Here is a 26,043-nt window from a genome sequence, read left to right on the forward strand (position 1 = left end):
GTCTACACACCTTAGAGAATGAGTACAAGAACAGCCTCCAACTTACCAAAATGAGGCTTTGGTTATCTCCACTTTCCTTATCCTCCATTTGTGAATAATGGAGAAATAACTACATGTTAGCCATCTAGTAGCTTAAAGCTGATGGAGTAGAGAATAGCTCAGTCTTTCCCTTCATCTCTTCACAGCACCTAAAATTTATGTCAAAGAGAATAATTTATGACATGCAGGGATGTCTTAAGGAATTCACCTCAGAGATTGTGCTCAGAATTCTGCCATCTGCTGGCTCCAGATCATTAGAAGAGCAGCATTGACTGAAAGTATGGTTCTGGATCTGTGTGGTCTATAGTGTGGCTTCATTTGTATCCATGATACACAGTTAGATTATAGCTTCTGATATACTTACTGAGTGTAAGAAACTTCATTTAAGAAGAGAGAGAGGTAGAGATAGAGGGTACATGACAGAGACTGACTGTATCTATGTTCATTAGAATAAATCCTCACACATTCATAGGAAGCAGGTTTGGGGAAGAAGTGTGGCTTTCTGAGATGTGAAGTGCTCATCTTGGCATTAGGTTATGACCTGCCTGCTTCAGTAGGGAGGGAAAAAAGGAACCAAGTAACGTAGGTGGTTCAGCTACAGAAAATCCCAGTGGGCAGCAGCTAGAGAGATTTTAGGTTCATTACTTTTGGCAGTGAAGGTTTTGTGTCCTCTGTTCCTTTCTTCATATTTACTTGATTTGTAACAGAATAACTTTCCTGCTGGGAGCCCTGAGCGGCTTCAGGATTTAAAATCTACAGTGGATTTGCTGACCAGCATTACTTTCTTCAGGATGAAGGTAAGGGGGTGGACAGAGCTGGTCAGTGCTGGGCTGAGGACTTGGTCATAGAAACCTGGAGAGTAAGAGTCTGAGGCTACAGTTTCCATTTCCAAACGTAGCTGTCCCCTAGATTACTTCTAGGAGTGTGTGATTCGTACATCAGTGAGGACGGCCTAGAAGTTCTCCTCATTAGCTACCCTGATACCAGTGTTCATGAGTTTTCTCATCACTGTGACAGCATACCCAACAGCCACAACTTAAAGGACAGGAAGTTTCTTTTAGATCCCAGTTCTCGGGATACTAGTCCATTGTGGTAGGGAGGGAATGAATAGCACAGGGGCTTAGTCCAGGACGGGGAGGACTTGCTGCTTCTGCTTCTCATGTCTTAGTAGGTCAGGAAGCAGAGAATAGAACAGGGAGCAGGGCCACACTAACCCCCAAAGGCCTGCTCCCAGTGATCTGTGTCTGATAGCTCAACACCATGTTCCAGAGGTTCTACAGCCTCCCCAAACAGTACCTCCAAATGCTCAAAACATGAGCCTATGGGGGACATTCTTCATTCAGATCATAACGCTGGGCGAGGTTTGAGGATATGGAAAAGTGAAATGAATCTGGAGTCGAATTGCAGGGGTGATGGTGGATATGCTGCCTCGGTGTGCCTGACCCCTGGCCTGACCCCTGGCCTGTATTTCCTCTGTTAACTGGCAGGTGCAAGAACTTCAGAGCCCCCCAAGAGCCAGCCAGGTGGTGAAGGACTGTGTGAAAGCCTGCTTGAACTCTACATATGAATACATCTTCAACAACTGCCATGACCTCTACAGTCACCAGTACCAGCTGGTAAGAGGATTGGAGTTAGCGAGCCAGCTGACAGTAGCTCTTGGGAGCCTCCGTTTTTCTTTACTAGAAATTCATGGTGGAAGGGAGCTCAAAACAAAGTCCTTGATGTTCTCAAGGATGAGCAAGTTGTTGACTTTGGACCATTTGTCTCATAGCCTAGATGTCTATGAATTGACAAAGAGCCTTTGTTCAAAATATAACACATGCATACCTGAGCTGAACAGAAATGGCTGTGATAAATTTTGCTTTGAGCAGTTCAAGCTATCCCAGCATCTTTCTTTGACCTTTATATCTCAAGGTTAATTTCGATCAGATGTGTTTGGACCCATGTAAGTTCTGCACAGCCTTCCCCTGAGACTGTATCTGACTCTGAGCTCCTGGCATGAAAATTTAACTTTTCCCTGTGGTGACTAATTCTTCAGTTTATGGTCTTCTGATATTATATTCACTGATTGACTCTCAAGGCTGAGCCACTTTATCTGTTCTAGGTTAGATTCTAACTCAGTGCTTGGAAACTTACATCATTTTTCTTTAAACAAATTTTTATTAACATTTATTTGATTGTTTTGTATATACTTGTGCACATATATACATGAGAGTAGGAAGAATACTTGTAGGAATTGGTTCTCTCTTTCTACCTTGTTGGTCTCAGGGATTGAACTCAGGTCATCAGACTTGGTGAAAGGTACCTTTACTGGCTGAGCCACTTCTCCAGTCCCATCTTTCTGGATACTTCCAACTCTAAAACTCCTCTGCCAACCATTTAAAAGCCAGGACTTCTTTTTAGTTCCAGTAACTCACTTACAGTTATGTTTTGCTAACTGTGCTTTTGCAGAATCACTTTCCTTCAGTGTAATAATCATACACAGTCCAATAAGTGTACATATGTGTGTATGAATGTATATGTATATAAAATGTTCCAGGCTAGGTCTGAGAGAAGCCTCACGTGCTCCCTGAAGAACTCCCCAGTCTCACTCGCATGCATATATAGTCACCCAATGTGGTCTTTTAGAAGTGGTTTGAGAAAGGCATAAGAGTGAAGAGATTCCAAGGAGGAGGAATTCAGTCTTGGTTCAACAAGGAAAAGTTATATAAAAGAAGGGAGATAGATCTTGAAAGGCAGTAGGACCAAATGATGGAAATCTATTGAACACCCACCTTTTAGTGAATATATCCAATCTGTAATGCATCCTTGGAAGACCTTAGTGAAGATCTAAGACAGTGGTTTTCAACCTGCGGGTCATGGCTCTTTTGAGAGTAAACAACGTTTTTACAGGAGTTGCCTAAGATTACAGAAAAACACAAATATTTACATTATGGTTAATAACTAGCAAAATTACAGTTATGAAGTAGCAATGAAAATAATTTTATGGTTGGGGTTGCAGCATTAGGAAGGTTGAGAACCATTATTCTAAGATCTTTTTTCATGCTGCCTTCTCTCATTCTAAATGTTCTTTTTATGCCAGCCATATATTTAAGGCTTCCTCATTTAAAGGTTTTATAAACCCTTCCACTGGTTCTGATGTCCATGGGAGGTTTTTCTGGGGCCGTTGTTTAGCTTGTGGTACATTCTCAGTTCCTCTATCATTCATCTATGGATTCTCTTTGGCTAGGGAAAGATACTGTTCTCAGCTTTAATCTTTCAGCCATGCAGATATTTTAATATTTGATCTTTCTGCCCTAGCATAATAATGAACAACGCTCTGAAGAAGGTCTGTAGAGGCTCCAGGGACTTGACTTTGACTAAGTTTTTTATTTTGCTATCTACTTTCTCTAAGTCTCATTTTCATGAGTGTATGCACTCGAGTAAACTCTTGGAGTTTCTGTTCATTTGCATATCAATGAACAAAAAATACCCTTGACTAGTTCCTTCACTAGTTCATAATTCCTCTTGGAGTCCTCAGTCAGAGCTCATTCACCTACCCATTCACTTAACACTTCGGAGTATTACAGTGCAAAGTGAAGTAAAACACAATTCTGCCTTGGGGGAAATTATTGTTTGGTACAAATGAGGGCAAATTACTGCATTTGTTGTTCTTTTTGTTGTTTTATTATACTTTATTATAGTATTAGATATCTGATGTGCTAATATCAGAAATTCATAGACTGTTCTGGGATCCTAGGAAAGGGTCATCTTACCAAGCCAGGCATGCCAGAGACAACTTTGCAGAAGTAAAAGTCTAGCTGGATTTTGAGGACAGCCTAGAACTGACAACAAGAAAGGAGCTGAAGGGAAGGAAGGGGGAAATAGAGTATTTGGAGGCACAGAATTTTTCATGTGCATGTTAATTTAAGGAGTCTTAAGCAGCTTTATTCAGGTGTTTGTAACTTTAGATTCTGGAGCTCATCTATTGTGAGGTCAAATCTTAGCTCTGGGACACAGGGCGGGTCATGAAACCTCACTGTACTTTAGGCTCTTCATACAGAACATGAGAAATTAGTAACTTGTGCTCAAGAATCATCAAGAAGATGAAATAAGATAGTGTGTGCCCTTTAGCACCAGCCAGGCGGCACCACAGTGACCATGATGCAGTATAACATAAGAGAACTGGGAAGACATGGAGTGAGAGAGAAGGAAGCATTCCAAAGACCACTGTGTCCGATGAAGGAGTCTAACTTAACAGAGAGTTCTGAGATTCCCATATAGAGGAATCACTGGCAGCTCACTGGAGGATGTAGAGGATTGTTCAAAGGCCTAGGGTGTCTTTTGAATGAGTCCTTGCTGGAATAGTGGCAGAAAAACTAAAAGAAAAAGATGCATATAAGTGATACTGAGGTAGAGTCAATAACATATGGATTCAGTCCTGGTCTCTGGTGGCTTCTTGTTGACACAGGCTCATTAGGGGATTTTGGAGACTGCAGTAGCATGTAGTATATACATAAAAGTTCCATGTTTGCCTCTGTTCCTGTGAGAAAGAATGTCTATTCCAGTCTCTGTAGTGATCATGACTTGTCTTTGCTTGGGGTCTGAATGTGAGTGGCTATTCTTTTCCTGAGACTCATTGTTATATTCCTTTGTCTCTTTCTAAGAAAATCCTCTTCTCTGGATAGTCAATAGCTTTCCAGGTGCATTTCTTCCAGCCAATAATAGCCTTCAAGGGATCCAACAGAGACTTAGGTCAAACTGCACACAGGGTTTGTCCTGCTCAGCTTGAAGGAGCTGCTTAGAGTTGGGATGTCTGTGTGTGCTGTGTGAAATGTGAGTCTAAACAGGGACATCTGGAAGAGGAAGGTTGCCGGGGGTGTGGGTGGATCCTACAGAAGCAGGCCTGTTAGTGAGGCTAGAAGATGCTCATTTCAGGCAGAGTCACGTGTCCATAATAACTAAGAGAGGGATCACAAGTGCCTTTATATCTCTTAGATTGTCTGAGTGTACCAGAAGCGAGCCCCAGAGCTGAGGATAGCAGTTCTCAATAGTTGAAGGGTCTCCCTGTAGTCACTCTTCTTATGGAACAGAGGCAAACATTTGGAAGATGTGTGCCAGAAGAGGAAGTATCCCTGATTTTAAAGTAGCAGGCATGATGAAGGAAAAAGAAAAAGGAAGTCTTTTCAGTACTGTTGTGACTAGCTCTCTTTCTCCATGCCCCAACCCCCACCCCTGAACACAAAGCAGGAACAACCTCTAGAGGAACCAGGGCCCAGCATTCGGAACTTGGATTTCTGGCCCAAACTTATCACACTCATTGTGTCGATCATAGAGGAGGATAAGAATTCCTACACACCTGTTCTGAACCAGTGAGTATCACCCTACTTGGCTCTGTCTGGTTGGTGATTGGTCTGTCCATCTAACAGCTCTCTCTTTCCTATCTCTGTATGTTTGCAGTGCCACCTCTTCCAACTGTCCGTCCATCTGTCCCTCTGTCCCTTGTATCTGTCTGGGTAACTGTTTCTGGAGACAGGTGTGGAAATATAAGGGGCCCCCTATATAGAATGGGATAGTCTCCCCAGAGAGAAAGGCTTCTGAGACTGGGACTGTTAGGAGAGCCCCAGGGGATCCAGAGACTATGTGTGCATGTGCCTGTCCACAATGAAAAAGCTGGTCTCTTAAGGCCCGCCCCCTGCTCTTTTTTCCTGCAGTTTATCTATCCTGAGCCTACCCTTCAGCCTCAACCCTCCTCAAGGTTTCTGTGCCTTGTCTGTACCTTCTGGGCATTCTGTCCTTTGAGTTCATCTTAGCTAATGTAGTCCCCCTCTCCGTCCGTTATTCTCCCATTGGTCCCTGGGCCCCTTTTCTCCAGACTCAGTCTAGTCCTATTCCCTAGGACTTTTCTTCTCTTCATTATGTCTTGGGAGAACTAGGTACCTTGGGATAAATAAAGCCAAATAGCTCTTGCCTTGATGTTTACCATGTTTTTTTTCCCATCTCTCAGGTTTCCTCAGGAGTTGAATGTAGGAAAAGTCAGTGCAGAAGTGATGTGGCATCTGTTTGCTCAAGACATGAAATATGCACTGGAGGGTAAGGCTCTGCCAGACTCCATCTATCTCATAAGCTCTCATTCCTTTCCCAGACAACTTCAACTTCTGGTAAACAGTGTAGTAAGAAACTAGACGGCTTCTAGCTATGGTGGCAGATAGCTATGGGAGGCACAGGATGGGCAGAGCTGTAGCCAAAAGAGCCAAATGAGGACAGTGGGTGTGCAGCTGTGGGCTTTTCCTTCCAGCTTTATAACAAGTACCTATGCAGAACCTTTCTAGCCCAGAGAACAGCTTCACCCATGGGGAAGGTTTTCAGAGTACTGGCTTGCTTCCAAGAGTTATCTTTACAGTTTTGAAGAACAAGAGAACCTTAAATATCCAGAGATGTCATTATTTTCTTGTACTTCTGGCCTGGCTTTCCTTTAAACCTGCTCAGAAGGCTACTTCCCTCAGCCTATAGAGCAGAGCCAGATAAATCTTTACTTTGTTCATTCAGTTTACTCTGTTTTCCCTTTCTCACCTTCACAAAGATATCCCTTTCCGTCTATGTCAGACTCTCATCTGCACCCATCTGTGTACACCAATCTAGCTGCCATTCCTGTCTGTTGTGTATGTTAGTCTAGCTCCTCAGTCTAGGAAAGTGGATCTAGAAGGAAAAGGAGCCATCTGGGACAAGCTCAAGGCAAAGTTTGTGCTCCACTTGGATAGAGAGAAGACATGAATCACTCTGATCACTCTCAGACTCTTAAGCCTGTGAGGTTTAGATTCTTGAGGTTGAAAGACACTTTGAAGATCTGTGCTAAGTTGTTATAGCCAGACCACATGTGTAATATACGTTGTGTAAATCAGCCCCCGAGCAGTGGCTGAGTCTTGCTTACTTTGAACAATGTAATCCACACATTGGTGGAAAGATTTATACAGGTTCTTACCTGACATCCCTACCTTGTGAGACAGCACTTACCAAACCTGATAGGAAGTTTGGTGTCAATTCCCGATGAACATCTGTGGTAGGCTTAACACAGAGTAAATACCTCTGAAAAGTGAACCAATTCACAAGACAGGTAGAGTAACGTGGAGTTATTTGGGGTGTTTTATGAGTTAAGGGGAAACTTGTTAGGCTTCAGGAATTTTACCTGGTACGAGCAAAGTCAGATTGCTTTTTCAGCCATTTAATTTTGTGAGTTCCCATTTTCTCATCTGTCACTAGGAGTAGCAGTGGCATCTGCCTCTTGAGCTGATAAGGTAACTGAAATATAGAAAGCCCAGCTAGCAAATTTCCTCAGCTCTAAGGAAAGCTTAACTATTAGGAAGAAGGAGGAACCATTAATCTGCTGTGCAACACACATGTGGAGATTTAAATTTTTTACTTCTTTAAAAGATAGGAGTAGGAAAGAGAAAGGGGTGCACACAATGAAAGGCAGTGTTAATGTAAGAGTGAGGGAGAAGCTTACAATAGCAGGGAGATGGAGATGGAAGACTGGGTCGTGATAGATGCTTGTTGAGAGATTAGAACAAGAACTGCTGATTCTCAGGATATGAAGGAGAGAGGACAGCACTGACCCTGGTGGTAGAAGGAAAGTTGAAAATACTGCCCTTAACTAGGGATGGTAGAGAGGAGGCTGGAGCACAAGGGTGGTGAGTTCAAGGCCAGCCTAGGATACCTATTGAGTTCCAGGCCATTCCTGGGTAAGTTAGTGATTGACAAATGCAGCTATGTAATTACCCTCCCGCCTAAAATATGAAGGAGAAAGTTCCCTCCTGCTTCTTGGCAGTAAATCCCATCCCCATTCTCCATTTATTGAGTCTTTTCTTTCTGCCAGGCACTATGTTACTTGTTGAGTACTCACTAAGATGAATAAGACAGAGCCTTGACTTTTGAGACACTCACAGGCCAGCAGAGAAAACAAATTTATAAATTGGTGGTTACAATACAAAGTTCTAAATGCCTAAAAAGAGTGAATATAGGGTGCTGAGAACATAAAAGAGAACCATGTAATGGGGTTTGCAAAACCTAAGATCTACAAAGCAAAAGCAAAAGCACGAGCGGACATTGTTACTGAGGAGAGACAGTAGAAATGGCAGCAAAGGGAACACAGAACACTGGGTGTCGCTGGCCCAGCATGTATTTTCCTTTGAGAGATGGAAGCAAGGCAGCAGTCCACACTTTCTCGTACTACAGAGGACAGGTCAATGGGAGCTGAGGTTGGAGAAGTAGAGACAGGGCTAGAACCTAGGTGACGATGTATGTATAGGCTTCTGGACTCCATCAGGCAGGTGGGAGCCACTCACATCTTAAGCAGGAGAGTGATATGATCAGATTTACCATAGAGAAAGACCACTCACTCTTATATGCTGTGAAGAGTAGATTAGAGGGGAATGGCCATTCTGGTGGCCAAGTCCAGTACAGGTTAAATACAGTGGTAATGATACCTAGCAGGTAATAATGTACCTAGAAGGAAATAGATATATTCCAGGGGCATTTTGTAGGTAAAATGGGGGTTGGGGGGGCAGTGATGATTTAGGGGATGGAGTAGGGACAGTACTGAGGATAAAACCAAAGATCTTGTGTACCCTATGAGGCCCTGAATAGCCTAGGCAGCCCTTGAATTTGCTTGACATAGCCTCCTGAGTATCTAGGATCATAGGCCTATAACACCTTGTCCAGTGAGAGCTGGTGGTTTAACTGCATGGGAGTAGACCAGAAGAAGATATATTTTAAGATGTTTTACCTTTGAACAATAGTGTAATGTTAGTTGGCATATTCTGTTCACCTTTACTTGAAGGTGTTAAAACAGCAAAAGGTGGAAGGAAACAAGTTATAATTTTAAGCACACTATTCTATCAGAGTCTTTTCAGATATTACCAGAATTAGAAATTTAGGAGAGATTGTAGGTCGAAAGGACCCTCTAAGAATGAAAGATGGAAGAAAGAAAACATGGCTGGGGAGATGGCTCAGTGGAGGCGGAGGGGAGACACTTTACCTGTTCAAGTCCACTACCCACCCACCCCCAACCTCTGTAAAAAGATAGATGCAGGCCAAACATGGTAGCATTCAGGAAGCAGAGGCAAGAGGATCAGATCTCTGAGTTTGAGTCCAGCTAGTCTACTACATAGCAAGACCCTGTTGAGAGGTACTAGGAAGCAGATAGATGCAGCAGGCTGGCTAGCCTGGAGTTACTGCACCTCAACAGAAGTGTCAGAGAAACACTGCCTAAACAAGGTGTAACATACAAACTAACACCTAAAATTATCCTCTAACCTACACATGTGGATATACACACATATACAATAAGTAAGCGAATAAACAAACATTTTAAAGTTCCTGCTGACAGATTAACTCCATTTCTACCACAAGTAACAACAACCTCATGAAATTTGCATAAATATCTAGACTCCATCCTTAGGTGCTAAGACACTTTTTGTTTGAGACAAGAATCTCTCATTGGATTGGAGTTTCACCAAGTAGTTTATGCTGGTGGGCCCGTGAGCTTTCAGGGGTCTGCCTGTCTCCACTTACATCTTCCATCACCTTCCATCCTGCCACCATGCCCAGCTTTTTATGTAGGTTCTGGGATCTGAACTCAGGTCCTCATGTTAGTGAGACAAACATTTTACCAATGGAGCTATCTCGACAGTGCTCGCATGAAGCCTTGCTAGAGCATTAACTCTTTGGATCTTGTTAGAAAGATGTATACCCAATATTTGAACACTCATCTACTTAGTGTTTATGTACTAAAGTTAATATTTGATATAGAAATTGGGGCCTGGTACCAGAGGACACATAATGGGTTGTCAGAGAATGTAAGAATATGGAAATACAGTAACTCAAAGATCTTGAAACAAAAGAAAATGTTCAAGTGTCACCGGGAAGCCCTGCCCCCATTTCCAGTACATTGCTGATCAAGCATAAGGGAGGCGATTGGTTCACCTGTGCCATCATTCTGCGTCTCAAGGTCAGGGGCTGGTTCAAGAGCGCTAGAGAATGGAATAGAAAGGAGGGTCTCTTTGGTATCCCCAATTTCTCCACTTTTTGTTGCTCACTGGTATCTCTGCTTTGTCACAAGCCACCACTATCATTCGTATTCGAAAAGTCTTCTTTACTGGTGGTAAGAACTTTTGGTTGTCTCTTTCTTTGCCTCTAGTCTTATACCCTTCCTTCTCTTGCTCACTGCTTTCTAGAAGAGATGGCAAATATAGCTTCAGGTTACAATGGTCCTACAGTTCCAGAAGATGAAAATCTAGGGGACCTCAAGCCTTTCCAGGTTGTGCCCAGGCTTCTCCTTCCCGATGAGTGTCTGCTGCACTAGTCACTAGAACTAGCATCCCTAGACTAGATGGTCTGCTTTGACTTGGAGGAGCAATACCTATGCTATCTCAAAGTTAAGCAATGATGTCTTCAAGGATATCAGCTGCTCCTTCTCTCTTGCTTAGTCTCTCCTTTTTATAACCTTTATATCAGCACATACTGACTTTTATTATTCAAATTAATACATCAGCTGTAAAGGGTAGGTATGAAGATAATGTGTGAATGTGGTCAATGTTCTAGACTCCAAGTCAGCCAAGAGTGAACTTCATCCTAGATTTAGATTCAGCTAGCTCACCCATCAGATCCTTACTAATACTCCTATTTGCTATAGCTCAGTGGCTTGTTTTCCATAGTTTCCAAAATGATGATCCTTATTTGCATATTTCCCTGAGGGCTCATTTTCTGTGTTTCAGCTCTTCTTGGGAGCCCTTCACTTTACCTTGAGATTCTGTCATAACATGGCTGTTCCCTGTCATTCTGTTTCGTTTTCTGTCTCTAGTGGTTCCTGTTAACATATTCATACCATGTGTAACTTAATATCTCTCAGTATCTCTTCATTTAAGCATACTTGATAGAATAGCTCAGTTACTAAGATTGAAAACAAACAAACACTAGAAAGCCATTGTCTTCCCTTCACATCTGTCGCCCTGTTCCCCTGGTAGACTCCAGTAATTACCATTAGCACCTTTTCCTTTCCTTACTAGAGACCAGAGAGTTCACTTTGCACTCCCAGAAGTTAGAGTAAGACAATAGACTTGACTTGGCTTAGCCTCTGTAAAGGAAGCTCTTAGAGGATGGGTGTGGGAGGTAGATGTTAGAAATACTTGTGAGTCACCTGTCTTCTAGGCTCTCTGGCAGAGCCACCTATGTAGACCTTAGCAAATACAGGAACCATGGCTACTGCTAAAACTTGATCCCGTTTCCCTCCCTTCATTAGAACATGAGAAAGACCGGCTGTGTAAGAGTGCTGACTACATGAACCTGCACTTCAAAGTGAAGTGGCTCCACAATGAATATGTGCGGGATCTGCCTGCCCTCCAGGGACAGGTGCCTGAGTACCCAGCGTGAGTGTGTGGGCAGCAAAGAGGAGGGGAGGGGTTCTGAATGGATGGAGATAGTACCCTACATTGAGTTTAGTGTGGGTTCGGCTCAAGTTGCCTGTTGCAGGCACTGCTTTAGAGAGAGAAGTGTTAATGCCCTGCCTTCAAGAGATTCCATCAGAGGAGCTGTCAGGTCGTATGGTATATACCAATTAGCTTCAGTCCTCAGGTTCTCTGTCCTTACTCCAGGTGGTTTGAGCAGTTTGTACTACAGTGGCTAGATGAGAATGAAGATGTGTCCCTGGAATTCCTTCGTGGAGCCTTGGAACGAGATAAGAAGGATGGGGTAAGTTGGAGACTTTAGCTACACAATGGTCAGTTGGGTCTCGGCATTCAGCTATTGGCCAGAAGTTTGGGGATTCTGCTAGGCTAATCTACCTCATCCTAAACAATCTGTAGGAAAGCTATTGAGAACATGGAGCCACCCGTGCTAGGCAGACCTCTTTCAAACCCTAAAGCAAGGTATGGATGGTTATTCCATGTATGGTCTTCCTTAGTTCCAGCAGACATCAGAGCATGCCTTGTTTTCCTGTTCTGTGGTGGACGTCTTTACACAACTGAACCAGAGCTTTGAGATCATCCGGAAGTTGGAATGTCCAGACCCCAGCATCCTTGCCCACTATATGAGAAGATTTGCTAAGGTAACAATGAACCTCCTGGGCCCTTGCCCCTTCACACCACCGCACTCACAGTCATAGGCCTGTGCTCTACACTCTTCTATAGTGGCCTTCTGGTAAAGCCTTACACTACCTACTTCCCCTTTGCTGTATCTTAAGCAGACTGATAGTCTGTCTCAGTTCTTCTCTGCAGTTGAGAGGGAACTTGACTCCTTTCTATGAGTCCTTGTTTGCTTTCTTGATATTTTGGGGCTTTGGGTTTTTTTGTTGTTGTTGTTTTGTTTCATATATTTGAGACCTGGTCTTGCTGTATAGCCCTGGCTGGTTTAGAACCACTATGTAGCCCAGACTGGCTTTCAACCTGCAGCAGTCCCCCTCGCCTCTGCCTCCTAAGTGCTGAAACTTTATGTGTGCATCACTATAGCCAGCTCCCTGTGTTATTTTGTTGGGATGAGAAATGGAACTTCATGCAGCAAGACGCGCCTGTGCGACATTAAGGATTCTCTTTCCTTCTCTTTCCTCAGACCATCGGGAAAGTGCTGATGCAATATGCAGACATCTTGTCAAAGAACTTCCCAGCTTACTGCACAAAGGAGAGACTGGTAGGGCCTTGCACTGGGCACTGAGAGGAAGGGGACTGGAGGATGTTTGAGTGTGCCTCAGCTGTTTTTAACTTCTTGTGCCCTTCATGCTTTGCTTGAGACTTGTACCACAAGATAATGAGAAGCTCGCTAAGAGTGCCTCTGAGCCCCCACTTGGTGCTTTTTCCTCTACTATGCATTTACCTAGTGTTCAGTTAAAGATTTCAGACGTTCACAGCTAGAGTAATACCATGAGCTCCTGTGTAACTACCACCTAGCCTGCATTTAGGCGAAGGTGTTTACTATCTTTGTTCAAAGAGAATTCTCTGAATTGACTTTAGATCTCAGCCTTTAGGGCGAGGCATAGACAATGTGAAGTCCCTGTAGCCTTGGGGTAGCTTAATAGAGTGAGGGACCCCACACTAGGTGAACTGTGCTAAAAGGAGCTAAGACTGAAGGCATCTGTCTGTCCCCAAAGCCCTGCATCCTGATGAACAACATGCAGCAACTGAGGGTCCAGCTGGAGAAAATGTTTGAGGCCATGGGAGGCAAAGAGGTAAGTTTAGGGTGTGTACTTCAGTACGTCGCCTGGGCTGAGCTGCCTGGCCACAGAGCTCTGCCTTCTCTCAATTAAGTGTAGGTGAGGTGTGCTTAGCTTCCAACTTGGCATGACTTCATTTGAGATAGGCAATGTGGTAAAATCCTGGAAAGGAAAAATAGCCACTGGGTTATGGTACTAACCCAGAGAAACAAGCATAGAGGTAGGGCCCTATGAGGGAGAGCATTTGGGGTATGGACCTAGGATAGAGAATTAGCCACCGGGGTATGTTTCTAAGAAGAATTAGGCTTGGGTCCTAAGAGGGAGGAGCAAACATTGAGGTGTAGTCCTTGGAAGGAGGAGACAGTATTAAGGTATGGTCCTAGAAAGGAAGAGTGGGTGTTGGGGTATGTCCCTGAGGGGGAATGGTGGCTTATGAAGTAGTGAAAGCAGTCTAACCTGGTCTACTCCATAGCTGGACTCTGAAGCTGCAGACAGTCTGAAGGAGCTACAGGTAAAACTGAATACAGTTCTGGATGAGCTCAGCATGGTGTTTGGAAACAGGTCAGTGGCCCCAGAATATGCAGCCCTTAGAACCAGCTGTAGTACCTGGGCGTTCCTAGAGCTGCTACCATACCCATCCAGCTGTCGACATTCCTGTATTCTTGTGTGTTGTCCCCTGTGGAGACGCAGCTTAAAGAAATGAGTCTAAATTGTTGCTGTTGCTCCACTGTCGGTGTGGGGACAGGGAGGGAGGGCTCACTGTGGGCATATGTGTAGCTTCCAGGTGCGGATTGATGAATGTGTGCGACAAATGGCTGACATCCTGGGCCAAGTTCGGGGCACAGGGAATGCATCCCCTAACGCCAGAGCCTCAGTGGCTCAGGATGCAGACAGTGTGCTGCGACCCCTCATGGATTTCCTGGATGGCAAGTGAGTAGCACTCTGAGAGGAAAAGTAAAATTGAGGCCTTCAGACAGGAGAGCCGCGGGGGAGCAGGCACTCCAGACTTCCCCAGCCTCACCTGTTGCTTGAATCTGTAGCCTCACGCTGTTTGCCACTGTGTGTGAGAAGACGGTTCTGAAGCGAGTCCTGAAGGAGCTCTGGCGGGTGGTGATGAACACCATGGAGCGGGTCATCGTCCTGCCCCCACTCACTGACCAGACAGTAAGAGACCACCCTCCCAGTCGTTCCCACTGTCTCCTTTCCCCCACTCCCCACCTCCTGGTAAAGTTTGCAGTCCTCTGCTTTTGACTGATCTCTCTCTGCCCAGGGCACCCAGCTGATCTTAACTGCTGCCAAGGAGCTGAGCCAGCTTTCCAAACTCAAGGTCCTTGGGATGTGGGGTCCATGAGGCTGCAGGGAGGTGCTTGGGGGCCTGATGTTGGGGAGAGAACTGCTATGTAAGGGCTATTTTTGAACTGGCTGTTGAGGGCTCTGCACTTACGACTGCCCTGGGCTTTGCTGATACTGTTTTCTCTGGGGTTCCAGGACCACATGGTACGAGAGGAAACACGGAATCTCACTCCAAAGCAGTGTGCTGTCCTCGACTTGGCCTTGGACACCATCAAGGTGGACACTTTCTCCTTCTCCAGACAGTCTCCTATGCACACTTGGCCTTGACACCCCACCATGCTAGACTAGCTATCAGGCTCTTAGTATTCTGTATCCAGTCAGGTGCATGTAACTCCAATTGAGGCATTTGGGGAAAGTATGTCTGAGGTGTCAAGTTCCCTAAGGTTCAGAGAGGTAAAAGATCACTTTTGGCTCTTCACCCTACCTAAAATGCTTCTATCTCACACCTGCCTAACTTGATAGGCCCTTCAAACACTACCTCCAGGAATATGCCCTTCCCTTACTGTTCTTGCCGAATACCTGAATAATGCTGAGGGATTCTGCCTGGCTCCATAGGTGCTTCTGATCATAGTTTGTCAGATAGTCTGTTCTTCTCATCCTCTTCTGGCTTGTCTGAGGACAGCTGGGGAGCCGCCTCTCTGTGAGGATGAAGCAGGTGATCATTTATCTTTCAGCAATACTTCCATGCAGGAGGCAATGGTCTGAAGAAAACCTTCCTGGAAAAGAGCCCAGACCTACAGTCTCTACGTTATGCCCTCTCTCTGTATACACAGACTACAGACACCCTCATCAAGACATTTGTGCGCTCACAGACTGCCCAGGGTAAGGGGCTGTGTTCCCACCTCCCCTCCCATATACAGCACCTGTAGGGAATTATTATTGTTTAGCCCTTGGAGAGGAGCCAACTTCTCCCCCATGCTTGACTGTCAACATTCAGTCCTTCCCCAGGCACATACCCACACCAGGCAGGGGAATGAGAGTCACAAGGGCTTTGAAAATATGGGATTTCCTTATTCATTTTCCTGGACATTTCCTGCCCAGTGCGCATTTACTGGGCTCAGCTTTGCACAGTTGAAGAAGTAAGAAAATGAGGACACCTTGACAGGGAGTGGTTGGATACACGTGTGGCCTTACTGCTTTACTTGGTGGTGTTCTGGAGAAAAAAAAAAAGGAAAGGGCTCCCCAGACCATCCAGCGCGGATGAAAAGAAGACTGAGGCAGATCATGGGGCAGTTGAGGGAGTGCACAGCAAGGCTGAGGGCTCAAGAATGATGCTTATGCACTGGGAACCAGACAGCTCGGTTTGTTTGTTTGGGGAGTAGGAACAGATTGTTTTTGTCTTGGGAATTTTCAGTCCCCCATACTACTTCTTGCCACCTCCTATGGCTGTGCAAACCAAAGGGCATCTTCAAAGAGAGGCTCATCCTGGAATTTTGACCCGATCCTGAAATGGGATCCTTCAGGAGGCACCTACAGGCATACTTATATGGTTTCCTCCAAGAAAGCTCGGGCAGGCTGCCAGGGTTATGACCCTGATGGCATAGGAAGAGTGGGAAGCTTGAGTCTAACTGAGCTGTGGCTGTGAACTACAGACTTGACCCAGGAGGGAGAAATCTAAGCAGTCAAAACTGGAAATGACAGGAGACGAGAGAATGGAGGGATTGTGCATCACCGCTCCATTTCCTAAGCTGTTCTCGGTCCATAGTCTAGAGAAGCAGGGATGAGGGTGGCTGAAGGGTCAGGGAGAACTGCTGCCAAGCTGAGGACATGCACGGCCTGTATTACGAGGAAGGGTCTGAGTTAAGCCAGAAGGCTTTTGGAAGCATTGAGCTTCAGCTAGATAATAGAGAAGACAAGACGGACAGGGCATAAAGTGATAGCAGGGCACGCCATGGGGATTTTTGTTCAACACTTAAGGGACACACTTAAATCAGAAGCTGCCACCTCTCCCTTTCCCTACTGGCCTTATATATGTTCTATCTATGCTTTCTACTGTTCTACCATGATTTAGTTGGTCTCCAACTGGAGGGATCTAATGTGGGATACTCAGGCATTGACTTTTTGACTCTTTGACTTCTGCATCCTGCCCTGGTCTGAGCTTCCTCCGCATGGCTATGAACTCTCTTGAATGGCTGTAACTCTTGGACCTCTAACCACTCTTCTTTCTCTGTCCTCCTGCGGCTCACCTCTTGACTTGCCTGTCCTCGCTCAGTACATGATGGGAAAGGTATTAGGTTTACTGCTAACGAGGACATTCGGCCAGAAAAGGGTATGTTCTTTTACTGTACAAATATGAATCAAACACTGACTTACTCAGTGGACTACAGTGATCTGTGTGTTGCGGGGTGGCTGGACCAGCTATTAAGTTTAGGAGTTCTGTGCCAAATCTTAGCCTTTGGCAGTGTATGCCTGACTTCAGAGAGTTGTTCTATGGATTGAAGTAGGACAGAAAGGAACACCCAGAAATCCTAAGGACAAGCATGAGATTGCTTCTCTTACCTTAAGAGCATTAAGAGATGTCGTTAAGCCAGGGCACAGTAGCACATGCCTATAATCTGAGAAATCAAAAGGAGGCACTCAAGTTCAAGTCCACACTGCACTACTCGGGAAGTAAGAATGAGCAGAAAGAAAAGAGAAGAAGGGAGAGGGGAATCTTAGTGTCTTTAGCAGTGAGATACTGCTAATTTATTTTGAGTTATAGTTACAGCCTCTTTCTTTCTCCTCTCCTTTTTGTTTTCTCTCCCATTTGTTACTTCCCCATGACTACTGTGGCTGATTTCTTCTTGCTTCAGGGTAGGGTGTGAGGTGGAGCATTCTAAACCCTCATTTGAGCTGGACTCTAGTTCTCCAGTGGGCAATCATGTCTGTTCCTCAGGGGCTGGCGTAGATGATCCTGTGGGAGAAGTCTCTATTCAGGTGGACTTATTTACACATCCTGGCACTGGGGAGCATAAGGTCACAGTGAAAGGTAAGTGCTGTTCACTTAGACGTTGAACCCTTTATTTTTTTTCATTAATTTATTTATTCACTTTACATTCCAATATCTGGTCCCCCTCTCCTCCCAATACCCCCTTCCACAGAGGAGCTGAATCTGTTTCTTGTCTGTGGGTCCCCTTCCCTTAACTGGGCTGCCTTGTATGGTCTTAGTGGGAGAGGCTATACCTAGTCCTGCAGAGTTTGACCCTTTCCTAATCATGGCCTCACTCATCCCAGTGCTCCAGCTCCATCCTTCCCAAGCGGAATATGACCTAGGGCTTAAGAACTAAGAATACTGGTAGGATCCCTCACAGATCTCCCTTGTTTGGATAGTGGTAGCAGCCAATGACCTCAAGTGGCAGACAGCGGGTATGTTCCGGCCTTTTGTGGAAGTGACCATGGTTGGCCCACACCAAAGTGATAAGAAGAGGAAGTTCACAACCAAGTCTAAAAGCAACAACTGGACTCCCAAGTACAACGAGACATTTCACTTGTAAGTTACAGAGTAGGAAACCCACAGAGCTCTAGAATTGGGGAGTGCTTGGTAGTAAGGCTGTAGACACTGGGAGTAGACCAACTGGTTAGATGTCAAACTTGGGTGAATTCAGCAGAAAATGTTCATTTGTGGCTTTTTAACCCTTTACCCTGTGCTCATAGCCTCCTGGGAAATGAAGAGGGTCCAGAAGCTTATGAATTGCAGATATGTGTGAAGGATTACTGCTTTGCCCGGGAGGATCGTGTGATAGGATTGGCAGTGATGCCCCTGAGGGATGTGGCAGCTAAGGGCAGCTGTGCCTGCTGGTGCCCATTGGGCCGGAAGATTCATATGGATGAGACAGGCATGACCATTCTCCGGATTCTGTCTCAGAGGAGCAATGATGAGGTAGCCCGAGAGTTTGTGAAGCTCAAATCGGAGTCTCGATCCACAGAGGAAGGGAGCTGACCAGCTCTGCCATCTCTGCCTTGTGTGCCATCCAGACAGCACCCACTGCACAGATCAGCTGGGGAGAGTTAGCTGTGTAGCTAGCTTAGAGTCCTTGTAGTCAAAAGGCTGACTCTCCCAGTTAAGGATGTCTAAGGTGAATCTTGGGGTAGTAAGACTATGGCTTTTCAGAGAGAAGTCCTGAATCCCCAACCCATAGGTCTGTGGTGCTAGAAGCTGGGCTGTGGAAACTACTTCATGGAGAGATTTTTCCATAAATAGAGAGGGACAGACATTGCCAAGAATGTCAGCTATTCTTGGTAGACAACTGTCCACTCCACTTCCCACTTCCTCCCTCTCTAAACCACACTTTGTCCAGGTAGGCACGTGTGTGCTCCTCATTAGAACATGTTTAGAAGGCGTGGAGCTTGACCTGGCTGACTCTATAATCCACAGTGGAGATTGGCCAGAGCAGGAACACACAGAGTGGAATTCACTGTCACTTGAGCAGCAGGATTGGTGTGGCTTTAGTGAGAACAAGGCTTGGAAACTGAACAAGATACCTTCTGAAAGGCACCGAGCTAATTCCTTTGCTCAGAATAGCTGTCATAAGTCAAAGCAGGTTCACATGGTGCTTTGGAGCCCTGAGCAGAATATTTCTTTGGAATCCAGGCACTAGGGGTCTCATCTGCCCAGAGTACTCCCAGCTCTCTACTCCTATAAACAGGGAGTGATACTTAGAACACACACACACACACACACACACTTACTTGTACGTATAGACTTGAAGGCTAAGGATCCAAGGATATTTTCTAGAGTACTCCCTGAACAAAGCCAAAAATAATGGAAAATGATCTAGAAAGAACTGTTCTCACCTATGGCCACAACCTTCTGGCTGTCCTCCTTGCAGAAAACATCTAGTCTTTGGCCTTCCTCTTTTCTTTGGCATCAGCTGCTGTTCCCCACAGATTTGTCAAGCATAAAGGAGGAGCCTGGACTCTCATTCCTCTGTATGGGCTGGATGGAGGAGGACCATAGGATTTGCTGGAAGGTCAGAGACAAACCCTTTCAGCAGGTCTGATGAGCTCCCTGGACCCTTGCTCAGAAATGTGACTTGATCCTTGGATTTCCTGATAGTAGCCTCCTGAAATTCCTAAGGACTCAACATTGTCCACAATGCGCCAGACAATACACAAAACAAACCAACCATCTTTGCTGTTTTTAATTATTACATGTGCCATTATTATGGGATATTGTAGGGTAGACTTTAATAAATTATCTCATAGCAGCTTTTGGAGTCTGGAATTCTGTGAATATGTAGAAAACTATAAAAATGATTGTCATGTTTAATCATAGCTTTTGGACTAATAACCTCTGGTTACACACCCTGTCCTCACTCCACTTATAGGGTCCAGTGGTGGACCCTAAGTGTTGTGAATGACCACTGATTCCACAGTTATTAGGCTGAATCATTTTGGTTTTAACTGAGACACCAGTCTGATAAATAGTCTTGTTACCTAGGACATCAGCTTCCTGTAAAAGGTTCAGAAGAGAAGGAGCTGACGTGCCACAGAAAAATAGTCCATGCTTCCTCCTTCCTTGTCTGGGATCACTAAGGTGGATCACAGCCTGGGCTATGAAGCAAGGTATCTGCAGAGAGATGCAAAACACAGCATAGGGCTGGGGCTGCTGTGACAGCCCAGGGTGGGCTTTCATCCCAGCTCTTTTCAAGGCAGATAAGCTGTGGTAGCAATACTTGGAAGGTAGAGAAAGGAAGGTTAAAATGAGGCCTTGTGGAATCAAAAAAGATGATACAGAAAATACAGACCTCACATACTCCTTCTATTGTAGCCAGCACCTGCAACAGCAAACTGGATCCATTCTCATTGCTTGCTAAATAGATCTTTTTAGTCAGTTGCCAAGTCATTGAAAGCCTCTTCCTTCTCCTTTCCCCCTCCTAAAGCAGCTACTGTCTGTCACCTGTACATCAAAATTGTCCCCAGGGACTGGGTAGGGCAGCTCACTTCAAGACGTTGAGAGATAGGCATGTGAATAGCTGTGAATCTGAGGCCAGCTTGGTTCACATAGCAGTTCCAGACTACAATTAGACCATGTTGAAAAATCAAATGTCCCCGTGAACCTGCTATCTATTTTCTAGTCCCACTACCACTAGTTGTTAAGGGGCTTGATTGGGTTCATTTTCTCTGCTAGTTAAAGAACTACAAGGCAAGGGGGTGGGGGGATCTCAACCATGGCAGACAGGTGGCTATAGAGAAATTGCAAAACGGCAGATTCAGCAGTTGGAAGAAAGCTTTTTTAAAAAAGTGAGAAAACATTCCCATTCAGCAGGGACACAGAGAAAGACCCTCCTGCAAAGCAGAAGCCCAGCTTCTTGATGGCTAGGAACTTGAAAAGTGTGAAGGGTCTTCCTCCCCTAATTTAGGGTTGGTAAGTTTGAACAGACAGGACAGTTGGTTGGCCCACAACTGTTGTGTAAACATGTCCCGATCTGGCCTTGAACTTGCTGAGTGGGGACCCCACTGGCAGAGGGGTTTTTTAAAAAGCCAATCAATAATAATAATAATTATTATTATTATTATTATTATTATTAAAGAGCCCAGGCTTTTGTCTCAGGTCAAGAGGATGAAGAAGAAGCCAGGCATCTTGGAAGTTCACAGTTTATTACTTGGTCATGGCCCCTCTCATATGTTTGCCTGTCAAAGACTCTAACTCCTATTCCCTCATAGTATTTTTTATTTCCCCTCCTCTGAATCACTGATAAACCCAAGCCTTTGTTCCTACTCTCATTTTGAAAAGTTCTTTAAAGTGTTATTTACTTTTGTGTGTATGTGTGTTTTGCCTGCATGTATGCCAGTGTATCATGTGGGTGCCTAGTACCCACAGAAGTCAAGAGAAGGCATCTGATCCTGGAACTGGAGTTATGGATGGTTGTGAGACACCATATGGATGTTCTCTGCAAGAACAAGTGCTTTTAATCACTAAGCCATCTCTCTGGGTCCCTCTTCTTTCCTCTTCAGTTAAAAGCTACTCAATGTCACTGTGGCTTCTAAGCTGAAACTTAAGCCCCTCCAGGAGTGCACACCCACCACATACCCACACACACAATCCCGAAGCTGACTGAATTATTCCCCTTATAGTTCCCTACATACTGTGCATTGTGTCCCTCAGTGCCATTTTACATTCTTGTGTCCTTGTTAATGTCCAACCACCCTTTAGTCTGTCACCTCTGGCAAGCCAGTGGAACTCAGTCATGCTCAGCACTCTCCACTGTTATTCTCCCCTCTTTAGCATGTAGTTAGCCCTGGAAGAATCTGAGGATTTCATCTTAGGACTCCGCCATCTCAGGGATTTAGTACTCAACTATTTCAAAGCCAGACTTTTTATCTGCTGTATCCTGGTTAGGGTGAGGGCTGCAAAAGGGGCGTGGTTGGAGACAGTCTCGTGGTTGGAGACAGTCTCGTGGTTGGAGACGGTCGTGGCTGCGCGTGGATGGGCGGATCCAGCTCTGGGCGGAAGCTGTGGCTCTGTGGCACCTGCGCAGAAAGGTGCGTTAAGATGGAGGTTGCTGGAGGAGAAGGCTGTGAGGCGACGGTAAGTAGGGGGCGCCCAAGGAGAAAGTACGGTTTTCTTTCTGACAACATTGCTTGGAGACCTTGTATTACTTGAACAACTGGGTGGTTACTCATCCTCCTACTTCTTTGAGAACGATTGTAATATTCACCAAGAGAACTCTGTTAGTACTCCCGGAATATACAGGTTTCCTTGGCATTCCCAGAGGACAGTCGAAGACACTTCCAAAGAGTGTCCTTATCTTCCCCCAGATACCTCCCAAAGGGCACACATTTGTCCATGTATTCCATAAAGCAGGTTAACCCTAAGTCTCCCAGCTGTGTCATATCCCTGGTAACTAAGGACGTTTGTTCATTTCCCCAAGACTGTTAAGATTCTTGGGCATATGCTGTCATTCTCTTCCTTTTAATGCCTACTTGACAGGAAAAATTCAACTCTCCACCTCAAACAGACTTTCTAATGTGAATAAGTAGGTGCTTATTTATCCAAGGAACTGCCAAGGTAGACATTGTTTCTTTGCTTTGAGATAGGGTCTTGCTGGATAGCCCTAACTGGCTTAAAACTCGCTGTGTAGACTAGGCTGCCCTAGAACTTGTACTGATCCTCCTGCCTCTGCCTCCTGGCTGCTAGGATCACAAATATTATAAATTGTGCTTGGTGCCCTTGGAGGCCATCAGATGCCCTGGGACTGTAGTTAGAGACAGATAGGACCTGCCATGTGGATGCTGGGAACCCAGTGCCACTGAAAAAGCAGTCTCTCTTCAGCCCCTTGATACAGTTTTAAAAGTAGGAGAAAGTTCAGGTTAGAAGATGTGAACTAGAGGATTTCTAAAGGATAGAATCACTTCCGTTAGCATATTTTGACTGGCCCCTGCATGGTCTTCCCAGACCCAGAAGCAGAAGGGCAAAGCTGAACAGGCAACATAAAACGGCAAAGATGTAATGAAGCTGAAGTCAGAAGATAGAAATGTGAGTCTCAGCTCTGACACACACTGCTCAGGAGTCTAGCTTTAGTGTGACAGTTTGCTACAATTGCTCTTTGGAGTGGTAATTCCTTCCATATCTAACTCAGAGGGGTGAAATGGGCTCATATACATAAAAGGACTTTGAAAATTATACATTTTCTCTATGTGAATAAAGAAGTATTATGCAGGATACTCTGTCATCTGATACAGTAACTTTTAAGGAATTTTTCTTGCTTAGTCCCAAGTTCAAGGAAAATATATTTGTTGAGCAATTACTATATGTCATGAATTCATCTAAGTCCAGCCCCAAGCATTGAATAAGAGACAAATAACTCGTAAATTTAGGAGTGATCACCAGCATATTAATTACTTAAGTATCTAGTGCAGACTCAACAGCATATTGAAGTAGTAGGAAGAATCTGAATTTAGACTTAACTCTGCTGCTGTGTAACTGTGAAAAAGACTCGTGTGTCAACCTTAATATCTGCATCTGTGAAATAGGGAGTTAAGGTAACCTCAAATGCTGTTTCCAGTTGCACTTACTTAATGTAATGAATAGATTGCCTTCCAAGAATGCCCCTATTGAAAAAGCTGAACAGTCAGAGGAACATAAGGACAAGTACTAAAGTCACACTAGGTTCAGCACAGCAGTAGTAAACGACAGAGCTGCCCTGTTTGATAGTAAAATGCTCAGAGACTTCATGGAAGGCTAGGCAGACTGGGAAGGATGGAGACTTTGGAGTAGAAAAAAGGGAGGGGGCCCTTGCAGATATTGGAACCTGAATGGAACATCAAAAGAATAAAGCATTCATCTCTTCTTATCCTCTTTTAAAAGATTTTTACATTTTAATTATGTGTATTGGTCTGTGTTTGGGTATGTGCACTTGAGTGCTAGTGCCTACTGAAGCCAGAGGTGTCAGATCCCTATGGAGCTGGAGGTACAGGCTGTGGGAACTTCCTGATGTAGGTGCTGGGGATCAAACTGTGGTCCTCTGCAAGAGCAGTATATACTCTTAACCACTGAGCTGTCTCTTCAGACTCCATGTATTATTTTTCTAATGTAGCAGTCAGAGTCTTGGCAGAAAGACAGTTGATACATACATACTCTGTTCATACTAGAGCCAAGATAGAGCTACAGCTCTGGAAGGGGGGGCTCCAGTGGTGAAAATCACTGCAGGAACTTGAACAAGGTGCAGAGGGATAAATGCCCTAATGTTTCCCATGCACTCCAGTTGCCAGCTAGTACTTCTCACTGGTAAGACCTAACAAGCAGTCTAGAGTCAAGAGAGTATGAGGGATATAGCCCATAGAAGTCAGCTTCCTAGAATAGGACAGGAACACTGGGGAATGGAAGAGGAAACAGCAAACATTTTCTCAGGGAACAAATCATCATTGTGAATGCTTTCCAAATATTGTAGTGTTCCCTATGTTGAAACACTGTAAGGTTCAGTCTCAACTGTATGAGGATGCCAGTACCTTTGTTGAAGAATGAGTGTGAAGGTAAACTAGTGGATTGGATAATACTGAACCCACTATTTTATTCTGTGGTATAGGAAAAGTACCCAGCATGCAGCCTCGATCCACCCTGGATGCCCACTGTCTTACATGCCAAAATTTCCCCTTGGCTAAAATACCTTCTCTACCCAAGGTCTCAAAGTATAGGTGAACTGACTGAATGAAGGGAAAGATAACCTCAATCCCTAGGGGCCTGTTGCCCATTATAATGACTTTGTCTTTTAATGGGAGAAAGCTAAGAAATCATTGAAAAACATCAGAGATTTTAAATCATTCACTAGGGGAATCACCTGGATTTTTGTTCAGTGAGCTTTGATCACTTTTAAATTATTTTAAATTATTTAGATGTTGAGTTCCTGTTATATCATATGAGGAAGTATATATTAATGGTCCTCAGCTTTGAATACACATTGGAATCACTTGATATTGAATAATACTAATACCATGAATCCACTATTTTGTTGGTTGACTGGTTGGTTTTTTTTTTTTTTTTTCAAGACAAGATTTCCTTGTATAGTCCTGGCTATCCTGAATCTCACTCTGTAGACCAGGCTAGCCTTGAAGTTACAGAGATCCATCTCCCTCTGCTCCCAATTTCTGGGATTAAAGATGTGCACCACACTGCCTGGCTCGAATCCACTATTTTGATTAGTTTAGTTTTGGCTGCATGCTAGGCTTTTGACATTTTTATTTTAACCTGAACTGGGTGCTGCATATGCCTATAATTCTAGCTATTCAGCAGGCTCAGACAGAAGATTGTGAGTTCAAGGCCATGGAGCAACATAATGAAATCAAGTCCCAAGAACAAAATGAGAGGGGCTGGAGAGAAAGCTCAGCAGGTCAGTGTATTCCTGCTCTTCCAGAAGACCCGAGTTCAGGGTCAGGCACCCAGCTTGTAGCTCCAGCTCCAGCTCCAGGGAATCTGATGCCCTCTGCTGGCTCCACAGCCACCTGTATTTCAGTACACCTTCTCACACACAAACACAGGCACATAATTTTAAAATAAAAATACTTAAAGTTCCTATTTTAGTGAGAAGCAAGATAACCTACACACAGCACTGAGTAAAGTGTCCAAGCACACTGAATTTTTGATGCCAGCTAACTGACAAGTAGTTTTTGTTTCGTTCTTAGGTGGTGTTTCTCTGAGATGAAATACGTAATAGCTTTTATTTCAGGTAAGTGCTCAGCTCATATCAATTGAGGTGCAGGGCTCAGCACGCAGTCCTGGTATTCTCGCATCCTGCACTGTACCATCCTCTCACACAGTTTGTGCTTCCAGGACTTTAGTTAAAGCACTGAACTGACACCCTCCTAGAAATACCTTATAAATTGGGATCTGCATTGACTGAGGATGCATCTAGCTCAGTGAGAGGGGACCTGCCTAGCATTCATAATGCCCTAGGTTCAATCACCAGTTGATCAGAATAGGGAAATTATATTGTTTGCCAGGTGTGCTGGGACACATCTGTAAGCCTAGAATGTGGGAGGTGGATAAAAGATGATCA

General features: G+C 44.6%; 2 protein-coding genes across 2 annotated transcripts in view; both read left to right on the forward strand.

Annotated features, from left to right (window-relative positions):
• Unc13b (unc-13 homolog B) overlaps positions 1–19,755 on the forward strand; it is a 53,726-nt gene extending 33,971 nt beyond the window's left edge. Inside the window, exons 16-34 of the mRNA XM_028779039.1 lie at positions 747–836; positions 1,527–1,655; positions 5,266–5,390; positions 6,026–6,111; positions 11,315–11,441; positions 11,667–11,763; positions 11,975–12,118; positions 12,619–12,696; positions 13,154–13,231; positions 13,689–13,777; positions 13,994–14,146; positions 14,257–14,380; positions 14,487–14,543; positions 14,705–14,785; positions 15,244–15,391; positions 16,782–16,838; positions 17,445–17,537; positions 17,879–18,038; positions 18,203–19,755. Coding sequence (XP_028634872.1) covers positions 747–836; positions 1,527–1,655; positions 5,266–5,390; positions 6,026–6,111; positions 11,315–11,441; positions 11,667–11,763; positions 11,975–12,118; positions 12,619–12,696; positions 13,154–13,231; positions 13,689–13,777; positions 13,994–14,146; positions 14,257–14,380; positions 14,487–14,543; positions 14,705–14,785; positions 15,244–15,391; positions 16,782–16,838; positions 17,445–17,537; positions 17,879–18,038; positions 18,203–18,488 — 2,202 coding nt within the window. The 3' untranslated portion in view covers positions 18,489–19,755. The remainder of the gene's footprint in view (positions 1–746; positions 837–1,526; positions 1,656–5,265; positions 5,391–6,025; positions 6,112–11,314; positions 11,442–11,666; positions 11,764–11,974; positions 12,119–12,618; positions 12,697–13,153; positions 13,232–13,688; positions 13,778–13,993; positions 14,147–14,256; positions 14,381–14,486; positions 14,544–14,704; positions 14,786–15,243; positions 15,392–16,781; positions 16,839–17,444; positions 17,538–17,878; positions 18,039–18,202) is intronic.
• Positions 19,756–22,001: 2,246 nt separating this feature from the next.
• The window catches only part of LOC114630801 (phospholipid-transporting ATPase FetA), a 116,493-nt gene continuing 112,451 nt past the window's right edge, over positions 22,002–26,043 (forward strand). Inside the window, exons 1-2 of the mRNA XM_028779130.1 lie at positions 22,002–22,079; positions 25,670–25,713. Of these exons, the coding sequence (XP_028634963.1) occupies positions 25,686–25,713 (28 nt within the window). The 5' untranslated portion in view covers positions 22,002–22,079; positions 25,670–25,685. The remainder of the gene's footprint in view (positions 22,080–25,669; positions 25,714–26,043) is intronic.

Source organism: Grammomys surdaster, unplaced genomic scaffold, assembly GCF_004785775.1.
Source record: "Grammomys surdaster isolate TR1022 unplaced genomic scaffold, NIH_TR_1.0 344, whole genome shotgun sequence".
Classification (NCBI taxonomy): domain Eukaryota; kingdom Metazoa; phylum Chordata; class Mammalia; order Rodentia; family Muridae; genus Grammomys; species Grammomys surdaster.